The 13,461-nt window shown below is 45.2% G+C and overlaps 1 protein-coding gene across 6 annotated transcripts in view; it reads right to left on the bottom strand.

Moving 5' to 3' along the window:
• Positions 1 to 820: 820 nt before the first annotated feature.
• Positions 821 to 13,461, bottom strand: part of DPP3 (dipeptidyl peptidase 3) — a 37,740-nt gene continuing 25,099 nt past the window's right edge. For all 6 annotated transcript variants that reach the window (XM_040466145.1, XM_040466146.1, XM_040466150.1 and 3 more), the window contains exons 16-18: positions 12,435 to 12,614; positions 4,351 to 4,513; positions 821 to 1,344 (exon numbers count right to left, since the gene is read on the bottom strand). In XM_040466145.1, the coding sequence (XP_040322079.1) occupies positions 1,172 to 1,344; positions 4,351 to 4,513; positions 12,435 to 12,614 (516 nt within the window). In that variant the 3' untranslated portion in view covers positions 821 to 1,171. The remainder of the gene's footprint in view (positions 1,345 to 4,350; positions 4,514 to 12,434; positions 12,615 to 13,461) is intronic.

The raw sequence follows: 13,461 nt of genomic DNA, 5'->3' as shown, positions 1-13,461 counted from the left end.
GAGGTCACCGTGCGGCAGACGCTGCACTCGGTTGAGCTTCTGCCTGCTGAGGCGCAGTCTCTCATCCCAGCTCGTAGGTTTTACCTTTGCTCCTTCCCAGCCTGAATTTGGGGGCCCTGGAATCTCTGGGTTATTGACAGGACCCTCTGGCCTCAAGGCCTGGAGAGAAGCCCTTCTAGTGTTTATGAGCAGTGAGAGTAACTGCTTACCCTCTTCATCCTCATGGTTAACCGGGCTGGAAAGGTTCTATGTCCTTTCTTCCCATCTTGCTCTAGCGGTCTGGGCTCGGAGAAACAAAACACGGGGTTAAGAGATTAAATCCTAGGATTGACTGACGTTGAGAGTTTCTATAGTTTTTAGTCTCCTGTAATGTTTTATTTTATTTTTAATTTTTTTAACGTTTATTTATTTTTGAGAGAGAGACAGAGCATAAACGGGGGGAGGGTCAGAGAGAGAGGGAGACACAGAATCGGAAACAGGCTCCAGGCACTGAACCATCAGCACAGAGCCCGACGCGGGGCTCGAACTCACGGATGGCAAGATCATGACCCGAGCTGAAGTCAGATGCTTAACCGACTGAGCCACCCAGGCGCCCCTCCTGTAATATTTTAAAATACAGGAAATGCCACAAAGGAGGACTGCAAAAATGGCTCTATGTTCCTTTTTGTGTTTGTCTTGTACCATCTAGAGGTGATATCAAAATCCTATTGTAGAGGGGAGTCTAAAACTGACCTCCCTTCCCTTCCCCAGGGCTCCCGTTACCCTCCTGGGAACAAGTGAGAAGTGAGGCAAACGCAAGGATTCACACAGATCACAAAGATGGTGGTTGTTTCTAATATTTATTTTTCTGGTTATAAAAGTAATACATGAAGAGCACTGGATTGGGAGAGGTTTTGAGTCCTGCAGGATCTAGACAGGTCACTTCTCACAACTTCCATTCCCTCACTTGGCAAGCAGAATAAGGAGCCTGGCCTTGCCCACTCTACCAAGGGCAGTGCAGATCAAATGAGATAACACAGGAGAAGCACTTGGTAAACTGGAAAGTGCTGACAAATGGAAGAGGTTAGTGTCACCACCCTCGGCTGAGGTAGCACCAAGGTCTGAGCTCCTGCTCCTCCCCTAGCATACACGTGGTTTGATGGAGTTGAGGGAGGAGCTGCATAAATCGGTCTCAAGCCTGGCCAGATGGGGCCTCACTGGGGCACTTCCAGAACCGGGCATCAGCTGTGGCCAGTTGGGTGAGGGTCTCCTCCAACTCGGGCCCGTCCTCTGGGAAGCGCTCAGAGAAGGATTGGATGAGACCAGCAGCCGAGGCCTCATACTCAAGGAGCTGCACTTCTGAGCCTGGGGAGGAGGATAAAAAAAAAAAAACAGCAACAGGGAAAGGTCTTAATAGGGAAGCAGATAATCATAATCATAGAAGCAGGTAGTTACCAGGTGCCAAGAATCGTGCTCGGTGTTTTATTATCTAATTTAATCCTTATAATAACTCTATGAAGAAGGAAGTGTTAAAGGGGGAGTAGTCAATAAATTGACTCTAATCTAAAGGGGTAGAGTCAATAACTATTAAGAAGGAAGTGTTAAAGGGGGAGTAGTCAATAAATTGCTGCACTCATTCACTCATTCATTCATTCATTCATTCATTCACTTAATGAGTATATACTCTAGTGCCATGTTAGGTTAAACAGATAGTCCTTGACCTCCAAAAGCTTACAGTCCAGCAACTGCTTCATCTCTGACTACTGTGGGACCTTGGGAAAATTTCACAAGCTCTCTAAGCCTCACTTTCCTCATCTTTAAAATGGGAATGAGCATAGTACCTCTTCTCTCAAGAAGCTATGGTGACTAAATACAACAATGCACAGGAGTACCTGGGTGGCTCAGTCGGTTGAGCATCTGACTCTGCTCAGGTCATGATCCCAGGGTCATGGGATTGCGCCCCATGTCAGGCTCCATGCTAAGCATGGAGCCTGCTTAAGATTCTCTCTCTCTCCCTCTGCCCCTCTCCCCCACTTGTGCACTCTCTCTCTAAAATGAAAAGATAAATATGATAATGCATGGAGTAAATGCCCAAAAAGTGCAAGGTATCACTAGCATCGTTATCTCTGAACCCATCAGAGTTAAAAGGGCACCCATTTAACTCACGGGCTGTTCTGGGGGTCCCCTGAGTACTCATGGGAAGAATGTCCCTCCAACATACTTCCAATGCTTTACCACTCATAGAACCTTGTTGTGCTCTTGTGGCATTGCGGGGTGTATGTAGCTAATACCACAGGCTTTGGGTTCAGCCAGCCCATGTTCAAATCCTGGTTCTGCCACCCACTAACTGTTGACCTCAGACAAATACACAGCTCCTCTGTGTCTCAATAGGGGTAATAACTTCCTCAGTGGGTTGCTGGGAGTTAATCACAGGAAGTTTTTACCCAGTGACTACCACATAAAAGTCCTCAAAAGTTAGTCACCACCACCACCACCACCACCACCACCACATCTTTGAAAATCCAACCTGCTCTTCAGGCTTAGTTTAACCACTTCCTCCCCAGAAGCTTCACCGATTCCCCTGAAGGTGAATGTGACCTTCTCTAAGTGTTCAGATCACCGTTTGGGCCTCTTGGGTGCTTATTAACACTCCCTGGGTGTGATCATTTCTCTCTAGGCCTTATTCCTAATGGACTGTGAACTCTTGAGGCAAGGGCCTGGGTCTGATTCATTGCTCCATCCCCAAGGGCCCACATAGGGCTGGACAAGCAGAGCAATGCTGTTGTAATGAGCATTTATTATGTGTCTGGCACGATTACTCATTTGACATGCATTGAGCAGCTCCTGTGTGCCAGGCCCCATACTAGCTACTTGCGGGGGATGTGCCATTTTCGCTGACATGGAGGCAAGGCAGGCAAGGAAAATAGCAAAGAGTGACAGTGCAGGAAGGAATCACTTTAGGTTGAGGGGTCAAGGTCAGCCTCTCCCAGGAGGTGCCATTTTAACAGAGACCAAAATGACAAGAAGGACCAACCAAAGATCGGGGGAGGACTGTACCCAGCGGAGGAAACATTGAGTGCAAAGGCTATGGCAGCCTCAGGGGGCAAGCTCAGGGGGCTGGAGAAATGGAAAGGCCATGAACCTGGAGGCCAGTGAGTCAGGGAAGAGGGGTCCCAGAGGCCTGCTAGGGGTCCGGGCCAAATCCCCTGGAGCCTCTGGAGTGCAGCGTGAAGAGTTGGAAATAAGCCTCTTAAATGTGTTTTCCTTGCCAGTCGGAGGTAATTCTTTCATTTAGCCTTCACGACTGCCCATGACTCTGGTAGTGAGGAGCACTCTTAATTCGGCTCTTGGTTCTTCCAGTCAAGAGCTGTAAGCCTTGCACAATTTAGTCTCTGTGCTTGTTTTCTTACCTGTAAAGTGGGGATAATACCTACCTCATTGGGTTATGGTGTGAGGATTTATTTTTATTTTATTTTTTAAGTAAGCGCTATGCCCAAAGTGGGACTTGAACTCATGACCTCAAGAGCCAGCCAGGCACTGCTATGGTGAGGATTTAAAGGGTTAATCCAAGGAAAGCACTAAGAGCTTGAAGAGAGTACTTAATTTAGGTTTACTACAGTGTCAGCACACAACGAACACTGGCTCTGTGACTGAAGACACCCAAGCCAAGAGAGGTTAAATGATTAGGCCAAGGTCACAGAACAGCTCTGAAGCTCATGTGGTAACCACTGTACGGCACTAACTCATGTGACAGGAGTCAGGAACGATGGGTCAGGAGGGGAGCGGAAAGTGAATGCAGCAGCAGGCTGGGACCCCAGGGGCCTCTAATACAACAGGTACAAGTGCAGTGCAGACAGGGTAAGGCTTCTGGAAACGGGATTATCATTTGAGGAGGGAGAGGGACCATGAGGCTGCTGATCTCTCTGCTGGGCTCTACAGAGTCACATTGTCCCCAGAGTTCCACCGGCCTGCAGGGTTCCAACTCACTGCCTGCCCTGACCTCTCCTCATCCCCAGGCACCAAGAGGCCTGATTCTCCAGGACTATTCCTGGCCTCCCATAAGCTTGAAGTCTGTCTGTTCCACTAGCCCCTGCTCTGCTGGCCTTCCTCAAACCTCCAGTCACTGTCTTAGAAGCAGCACAACCGTGTGTGTAGCAGGGAGGTGGTAGATGCTGAGGTTTTGGCCTGGGGTTTGGTCTGGGGTTTGGCCTGGGGTTTTGGCCTGAGGTTTGGCCTGGGGTTTGACTGTGGCAGGGAGGGAGAGAGGCAGGAGTCACTTCAGGTAGCCTGAGCCCAGGGATTGGTTCCAGGCCTCGTCTCTCATGGGGCCCTGAATGGCCCCCCATCAAAGGAGGCTCAGCAGTCTGTTACCTTCAAGACGAGTGTTGGGCTGAACGATGAGCTTCCGAGATTCCTTGCGGAGCAGCACGGTATCCCTGAGGGTGAGGAAGCACTCAGGGGGTGCATCAGTGACCGCTGCGTACCCCTCATACAGGGCCCGGCCTCCGGCCACATCTCCCGTGGACTTCAACACCTGTGGGAAGGCAGGAAGAATCAGTGCCTATGACAGGCACCTCCCCTGCATCCATGGGGCTTTGCCAGGGGCTGCAGCCAACTGTGCCCAGCCCTGGACAGTATCTGCTCTCTCGTGGTGTTACTGTGCTGAATATGTGAGAAATGTAGATCAAGGGCTTAGCTCATAGTAAGTGCCCAGTAAAGTGAAGCGAGTATTTCTCATTTGGTTGTCTCATTTGAGCTGTGGACAGAGAAAGCATTACCATCGCTTTTTTTTTTATTTCACATACACAAAATATATAGTACATATATTAGGTTATAACATATGGGTCATAAACATGTAATACATAGGTTATAAAAAATAATAAGACACCCATGCAACCAGCACCCAGCTTGACTTAGTTCCTTCCTTTTTTAAAAAAAATTAAATTTTTAAAAAAGTATTTATTTATTTTTGAGAGAGAGAGAGAGAGAGAGAGAGAGAGCATGCACATGAGCAGGGGAGGGACAGAGAGAGAGGGAGAAAGAGAGAATCCCAAGCAGGCTCTGCACCATCAGCATGGAACCTGATGTGAGGCTCAAACCCATGAACCATAAGATCATGACCTGAGCTGAAATCAAGAGTCAGACGTTTAACTGACGCAGGTGCCCCCACACCAAAAAAAAAAAAACATTTTTTTATGTTTATTTATTTTTGAGAGACAGAAGAGACAGGGCATGAGCAGGGGAGGGTCAGAGAAAGAGAGACACAGAATCCGAAGCAGGCTCCAGGCTCTAAGCTGTCAGCATGGAGCCTGATGCAGGGCTCAAACCCACAAACAGCAAGATCATGACCTAAGCTGAAGTTGGACACCCAACTGACTAAGCCACTCAGATGCCCCCAATTTTTAAAAATTAAGTAGGCTCTATGCCCAGCATGGGGCTAACTTATGCCATCAAGAGTCACATGCTCTACCCGACTGAGCCAGCCAGGCACCCCAAGTTAGCTCCCTTCTTGACTGCATCCTGGGGCTTCCTGTCTGAGGATATAGTCCCCGATTCTGTGCTTATCGTTTCCCTGTGTTCCCTAAATTCTGCTCTCAACCGTGTTATTTTAACTTTGGCTTATGTCCTATGATTTGCTTTTTCTGCTCAATTTATGTCTGAGATTCATCTGTAGCTATAGTTCACCCATCTCACTGCTGTCCAGTATTCCACTTATAAACACAAACAATTTAATCTCTTCCCATGCTGATGGGCAGCTTGTGCTGTTTGCCATTTGGCACCACTGTTGACACCCTTTGTATCTCCTGCTGAACAGAATGAACAGATGCAGGTTTCTCTAGGAGAATCATTTGTCTAGAGGTCAGGGGAATGCTCAATCTTAGATGAGCCCACCTTGTTCTCCAAAGTTGTTGGACCAGGCAATGCTCCCAGAAACAGTGGCTGGCAGTCCTGACCACCTGGTATACCCGGCTGGTGTTGGCAGTTCTTCATTTTTGCCAAGCTAGTGGTATAAACCTCATGTGGTTTAAGCTGTGCTTTCCTGATTGCTCAAGAGGTTGAACGTCTTCCCATAAGTTGATGTATCATTCATTTTCCTCTCCAGTTCATGAGTTTTGCTTATTTTTGTGTTGGGTTGTCCTTTCTTCACCTTTTTTTTTTTTTTAAGTTCTTTATTTATTTAAATACTAACCTTTTGTTAATACATATGTGGTAAATACCCTATCTTAGTTTAAGATTCATCTTCTCACATTATTTATGGTAACTTTTGATGAGTAAAAGCTATTTTTTTTTTAATTTTTTAATGTTTATTTATTTTTGAGAGAGAGAGACAGAATGTGAGCACGGAAGAGGCAGAGAGAGAGAGGGAGACACAGAATCCAAAGCAGGCTCCAAGCCCTGAGCTGTCGGAACAGAGCCCGACACAGGGTTTGAACCCACAAACTGCGAGATTGACCTGAGCCAAAATTGGACACTCAACCGACTAAGCCATCCAGGTGTCCCTTTTATTTGTGTTTTTAGTTTAATCTTAAAGATTTAATTTTTTTTTAATTTTTTTTTCAACGTTTATTTATTTTTGGGACAGAGAGAGACAGAGCATGAACGGGCGAGGTGCAGAGAGAGAGGGAGACACAGAATCGGAAACAGGCTCCAGGCTCTGAGCCATCAGCCCAGAGCCCGATGCGGGGCTCGAACTCACGGACTGCAAGATCGTGACCTGGCTGAAGTCGGACGCTTAACCGACTGCGCCACCCAGGTGCCCCTTAAAGATTTAATTTTTAATTTAAATTTATCTTATTTTTTAACTTTTAAATGTTTATTCATTTATTTTGAGAGAGAGACAGAGCGCATGCATGCAGTGGAAGGGCATAGAGAGGGAGACAGAGAATCCTAAGCAGGCTCTGTGTAGACAGTGGGACTTGACCCCATGAACTGTGAGATCATGACCTGAGCTGAAATCAAAAGTCAGACTTTTAACATACTGAGCCACCCAGGAGCCCCTAGAGGTTTTATTTTTTAAAATAATCTCTACACCCAACATGGTGCTTGAATTTACAATACTGAGATCAACAGCCTCACCCTCCACTGACTTAGCCAGCCAGGTTCTCCAATAAAAGCCAATTACTTTTTAAAGTTTTTATTTATTTATTTTCAGGTGGGGTGGGGCAGAGAGAGAGGGAGAGAGAGAATCCCAAGCAGGCTCTGCACTATCTGTGTGGAGCCTGACCCACTAACTGAGATCACGACTTGAGCCGAAACCAAGAGTCAGACGCTTAACCAATTGGGCCACCCAGGCATCCCAAAGCTATTTTGAATGTAGTTAAAAGGACCGATCTTCTCCCTGATAGCTGGTGCTTCTTGTGCTTAGAGAAATTCTCCTTCACTATGAGGTCATAAAGATATTCTTCTCCCAGTTTAAAATTTTGCCTTTCCTATGTAAGACTTTAATCTCGTGGTGTTGACTATGTATTGCAGAAGGTAGAAATCCAGTTTGGCTCTCCATAAGGAGAACCTGTCGTCTCAGCATGACTTATTAAATGGTCCCTCCCTTCTCCAGTGGCCTACCATGTCCCTTCTATCATCTACAAGAGTCAATGCCTGGTTCTTGGTTCATTCCACTGGTCAGTTTGTCTATTCCTGCCCCAGGGCTATACTGAACTTCATAATCTTAGAATAAATTTTGGTATCTGATGGAATGAGTCCCCCAACCGGTTTTGCTTCAGGACTGCCTTGGCTCTTCATCATGATCATTTATGCTTCCATCTAAGTTTTGCAATCAGCTTGTCAAGTTCCATGAAAAACCCTCTTGGGACTTTATTCAACCCTGTGAAACTCTTTATTAATTTCAACAATTTGTAGATTTGTTTGGCTTGCCTAGTCATATCATTTGCAACAAAGAGTTTTGTTTCTTCCTTTTGAATGCCTAAACTTTACATTTTTCTTCTCGTTTCCTTCCAAAACCTAAGACCTTCAGTAAATTGTTGATCAGAAGTGGAAATAGGGAGCATTTTTGTCTTCTTTCTAATTTTTATTTTATTTTATTTTGGTCTTCTTTCTGATTTTAAAAGGAGTGTTGTAGTATTTCAACAGTTGACAGCTATTTTCATTTTTTGAAACATTCTTTATCAGTTCAGAAAATTCTTTTCAACTCTTGAGTTTTTGGGTTTTTAAATTTTTTTTTCTTAAACGTTTATTCATTTTTGAGAATAATGTTTATTCTCAAACATTTAAATGTTTATTCATTTGAGATTCATTTTGAGAATCACTAGAGCATGAGTGGGGAAGGGGCAGAGAGAGGGAGACATGGAATCTGAAGCAGGCTCCAGGCTCTGAGCTGTCAGCACAGAGCCCGATGCGGGGCTTGAAGTCACAAACTGCGAGATCATGCCCTGAGCCAAAGTCGGACACTCAACCGAGCCATCCAGACGCCCCTAAACTCTTGAGGTTTTTTTTTTTTTTTTCCAACGTTTATTTATTTTTGGGACAGAGAGAGACAGAGCATGAATGGGGGAGGGGCAGAGAGAGAGGGAGACACAGAATCGGAAACAGGCTCCAGGCTCTGAGCCATCAGCCCAGAGCCCGACGCAGGGCTCGAACTCACGGACCGCGAGATCGTGACCTGGCTGAAGTCGGACGCTTAACCGACTGTGCCACCCAGGCGCCCCTAAACTCTTGAGTTTTTAAAGAGTTTTTTTTTTTTTTATCATAAATGGATATAAAGGGTCTTTAAGAGCTTTTTCTAAATTTATTGAGATGATTGTGGTTTTTCTCTTTTAATCTGTTAATATGCAATTTTCATAAATGTATTTTCTAATGCTAAATAAACCTTGCATTTCTGGGATAAATCCAAGCTGGTATTTTCTAGATTTGGTATGCTAGGATCTTGTTTAGAATTTTGGTATTTACATTTTCCTTTTTGGAACTATCTTTAACTTTGGTATCCAGGTCAAACTAGCATTATAAAATGAGGTGGAGAACATTCTCTCTTTTTCCATTTTCTGGAAGAGTTTATGTAAGATTGATACCACCTGTTACTTGAATATTCTGAAGGATTCACCTATAAAACTCTTAGTATTTTTTGTATGAAGACTTTAGATCACTGATTTAATTTTTATAATGGCTGAAGGACCACTCGAGTCATCTACTCATGGGTGGACTTCAGTATGTTTTATTTGTCTAAGAATTTGTCCACTTGTGAATTTTATTGACGTAAGTTTCTGATATATTTGTACTTATGTGCCCTTTAAGTTTCTACTTTTATTTGTGTCTTCGCTCTTTTTCTTGACAAACCTTGTCAAATGTTTGTCGATTTTATTATCTTTTCAAATAATCAACTTTGGACTTGTTGGTCTTCTCCTTAGTTGTATTTCAGCTCCTTTGTGTCTGCTCTTATATTTGTGATTTTTCCCCTCCTATTTTCTATGTATTTCCTTCTCTTCCCTGAATTCTAAAACTTGATGGACTTATGAATTGGGTCTTTACTCAGTTCTAGGAAATTCTCAGCCATTATCTCTTCTAATATGTCTTCCCCCTCCCTCTCTCTCTCCTTTCCTCTTAAAGTTTCAGTTTACTTCCTTAGACCTTTTCACATTGTCTCCCATGACTCTCCACTTCTCTTCTAAATTTTCTTTTTTTTTCCTTTTTAAGTTGTGTGTGTGTGTGTGTGTGTGTGTGTGTGTGTGTGTGTGTGTGTGTTTAGAAAGAGAGCAGAGCAGGAGAGAGAGACAGGGGGGAAGAGAGAGAGAATCTCAAGCAGGCGCCATGCTCAGTGCAGAGCCCAAAAACGAACTGTGAGATGACCTGAGCTGAAACCAAGAGTTGGATGCTCAACTAGTTGAGCCACCAAGACGCCCCTCTTTTAAAATTTCTATCTTTGTCTCTGTGCTACCTGCTGTATATTTTCTTTTATCTTTAGCTGAATCTAAAATTTGTTTAACCTGCCTATTTTTAGTTTCATTGGCTGGATAGTTTATTTCTGGGAGTTCCATGTGACTTTTTTCCAAGTATCTGACATTTTGTGGGTCTGATCCTTACTTCTGCCGATCTGCAGGTGGCAAAGTAGGACTCCTGCTAGGGCTCCCACCAGGTAAGCCTCTTCCTCTTAGACCCAGGGTTACAAGGTTATTAGCTCTAGTAAAGAAAAACAACGGGGACCTCTGAGGGATCAGTTAAAGAGAACATCTTGTCTTTCTGTCTTCCCAACAGTACTGAGCACACGGAAATACTGAACACACATTCACCGAGCTGACATGTCAGACCCCATGAGCTTAAACCAGAGAGCTGGTAACACGGGTGCCAGTGGGAGGCAGATGGTTTCATAAACCTGACTAAGGCAGGTATAGGTAGTAGGGAGTAGACCTGGCAAACTGGAGAGTCCTGCCATGCCCAGATGTCCAAATATGGTGGCTCCTGCTTAGTTTCAGCCTCTTGTTCACATGGGACTTGAGCCTACTGATGCCAGTCCTTCCAAGAAGACAGAAATACAGATTTATACCCAAGCTTGACAATTTTCACAATACACGGTGGGCCAAAATGGACTGTGTGTGTGACCCCGGCTGAAGCCTCTCCTTACGGAAATGCCTTCATCTTCCCTGCTTGCGGTCTCCTTGCTGTGCTCTTGGCTTTTACTAAGGGGCTAATAAAACAAACAGCCACACCAGAAATGCTTCCATATTCTGTTTCTTCTGTAAAACTATTGCTGAGGTCACTGTCCATCCTGCTGAATGATTCCTCTTATACAGAGACTGAACTGGTTCAGTCCCTAGAACGGAACACTTTGTGCTTGTTCAATACTCAGTCACAGTTCAATATTGGCCTAGGATTTGGGAGATTTGACTCCTTCACCTAGTGACTTGTTGTTGTTATTACTATTAACAAACTATTTTGGAATAATTCAGATATGCAGAAAAGCTGCAAAGATAAAACAAAGAGTTCTCATATGACCCTTGCCCAGCGTCTCCTGTTGTTAACATTGTACAAAATTGGTACATTACTAACAACTAAACTCTAGACCTAATTTAGATTTCACTAGTTGTCCCATTAATGGCCTTCTTCTATTCCAGAATCTAAGACATCATATTGCATTTTGCATCTACTGACGTTTAATTTCTAATTTTACTTTAACGGCCAAATATCTTTTATTTAAAAAAATGCCTTTCTTGGGGCGCTTGGGTGGCTCAGTCGGTTGGGCAGCCGACTTCGGCTCAGGTCACGATCTCGCGGTCCATGAGTTCGAGCCCCGCGTCGGGCTCTGTGCTGACAGCTCAGAGCCTGGAGCCTGTTTCGGATTCTGTGTCTCCCTCACTCTGACCCTCCCCCGTTCATGCTCTGTCTGTCTCAAAAATAAATAAACGTTAAAAAAAAAAAATTAAAAAAAAATAATACATCATTGTTCTTTAAAAAAAAAAAGAAAAAAAATGCCTTTCTGGAAATAGGCAGGAGTATAAACACAGAGGTATTTGCTGATTTGAAAAGCTGGGCCTTCTACTGGTTGAAAAAACTGGCAGGACCCCGCTCCAATGGAAGTCGCTGCACCACGAAGAGCGAGCCTTCAGTGGCTCTTAAACTTTGCTGAGTGTCAGACTCACCTAGCAGGCAGGTAAACATGCATATTCCTGGACCCTGCTCTCACAACTTCTGAATCAGGTCTGGGGTGGTGCCCAAGAATCTGCATTTGTAGCCTGCTCCTGGGTGATGCTGATGCTGGTGATCCATGGACCACACCTAACGTCACGCTGGCTTGGAGAACACATTTTATCTCAGTATGTCGTTTCATGTGATTCCTGCCAGGTGAGGCAGGGAATGTATCCCATTTAACACATGAGAAAAGTCGTGCCCAGCAAGGCAGAGTATGTTGTCCCAATCACACAGCTGGTTAATACTGACACCAGAACGCCCAAAGGTCCCGGCTCTAAGCATCCCGACATGGGAGAGCAGCCAGGGCCACGTTGACCACTGTCCTTTACCTACTAAGCTCCAGGCCTCCTCCTGTCCCTCAACCCACGAAGCTCATTCCAATCCCCAAACCAGACGTTGTGCTTCCTGTTTCTTCTGCTCTCACATCTTCTCGCAGCCAAGGTTCCTCCTTGCCACTCAAGTTCCAGCTTAAATACCATCTCCTCCAAGAAGCCTTCTTTGACCACCCAGGCTAAGGGGGCTCTGCATCCCTTTCCCCTCCAATCTCGCTTGCTATCACATCACCAAGTTTTACTGCCTGTACAGGTCTTTTCGTGATTTGAAATGATCTCATTCACTAATTGTTCACATGTTTATTGTTTCCCTTCTCGGTAGTAAGCCTTCCCTTCATCTCAGTGCCTGGCACGTGGTAACACTCGGTATACAGACTTGTCGAATGACTGAATAAATAAATAAAAATAAATTAATAAATAAACGGATGATCAGAAGGCTACAAGGTGGTGCTGGAGAGCAAGTCTGGAGGGCAAGAGGCCCCTGCTTACCTGAAGTCTCCTGAGGAACCGCTCCAGGGCAGGCTTGCCCACAGACCGGATCTTGTTGCGGTCAAGGCGGACGCGGGCATCTGGCCGCCCATCAGTGCCTGTGGTGGGAGTGACAGTAACGAGTCCCTCGCCAGCCTCCAGCAAGACCCTCAGGATCACAAACCGGGCCTGCATGTGGGCCTGCCAGAGCCAAGAAGAAAGGAATCATTTGCAGCCCTGATGGAAGACCTATCAAGAGCTTGGGCCTAACATACAGTATGTGCTCATTAACTGTCAATTAATTCTTACCATTGTATTCTCCCTCATTCCGTGGGCCTTTTTCTGCCTTAAGTGCTTCCTCCCTTCTCTGCTCACAAGGGAAGACAGGCTTTCCTGGGAAATAGGAAGGCCATTCCCAGGCAGAACCGTGAGCCCTGTGCTCCCCTTTACCAACCCCTATGCCTTTCTCTGCTCCAAACCCCACCCTGATGATAGCAGATGGCTCTGGGGGTCCCGCGCAGTCCAGGTCACCAAGCACCTTCTCCTCCACATCTTGTTTGCATTCAACAGTGGGACCAAGTGAGCATCAGGATCCCCAGTTTACAGATGACAAAACAGAGGCCCAGAGAGGTGAACGGACTTGCTGAGGATCACACAGCTGTTACAGAGAGCAAGGACTTACACCTAAGTTTCCTGACTCTAAAACGTGTGCTCTTTTGATGACATAAGATCACCTCCTTAGAACATACTTGTATAACTTTCAAAAACGTCCCTACTGCTTACCTTATTTCCAAAACACATCTCATAACTGACCAGTCTAGCCTAAAGCTCTGGAGGCAGACCGCTTGGATTTGAATCCTGGCTCTGCTACTTACCAACAAGTTACTTAATCTCTTTGTGCCTCCACTGCCTCATGTCTACAATGAGAGTAATAACACACCTACCTCCTGGGGTTGACACTGGGAACAAATAAGTCAATTCAGGTAAAGTGCTTAGAAACGTGTGTGGCACGGAGTAAGTCCTACACAAGTCAACTATTAGCAGTCAT

This window comes from Herpailurus yagouaroundi, unplaced genomic scaffold (assembly GCF_014898765.1).
Source record: "Herpailurus yagouaroundi ecotype Mexico unplaced genomic scaffold, PumYag 569, whole genome shotgun sequence".
Classification (NCBI taxonomy): Eukaryota; Metazoa; Chordata; class Mammalia; order Carnivora; family Felidae; genus Herpailurus; species Herpailurus yagouaroundi.
This window is presented reverse-complemented; position numbering and strand designations above follow the sequence as displayed.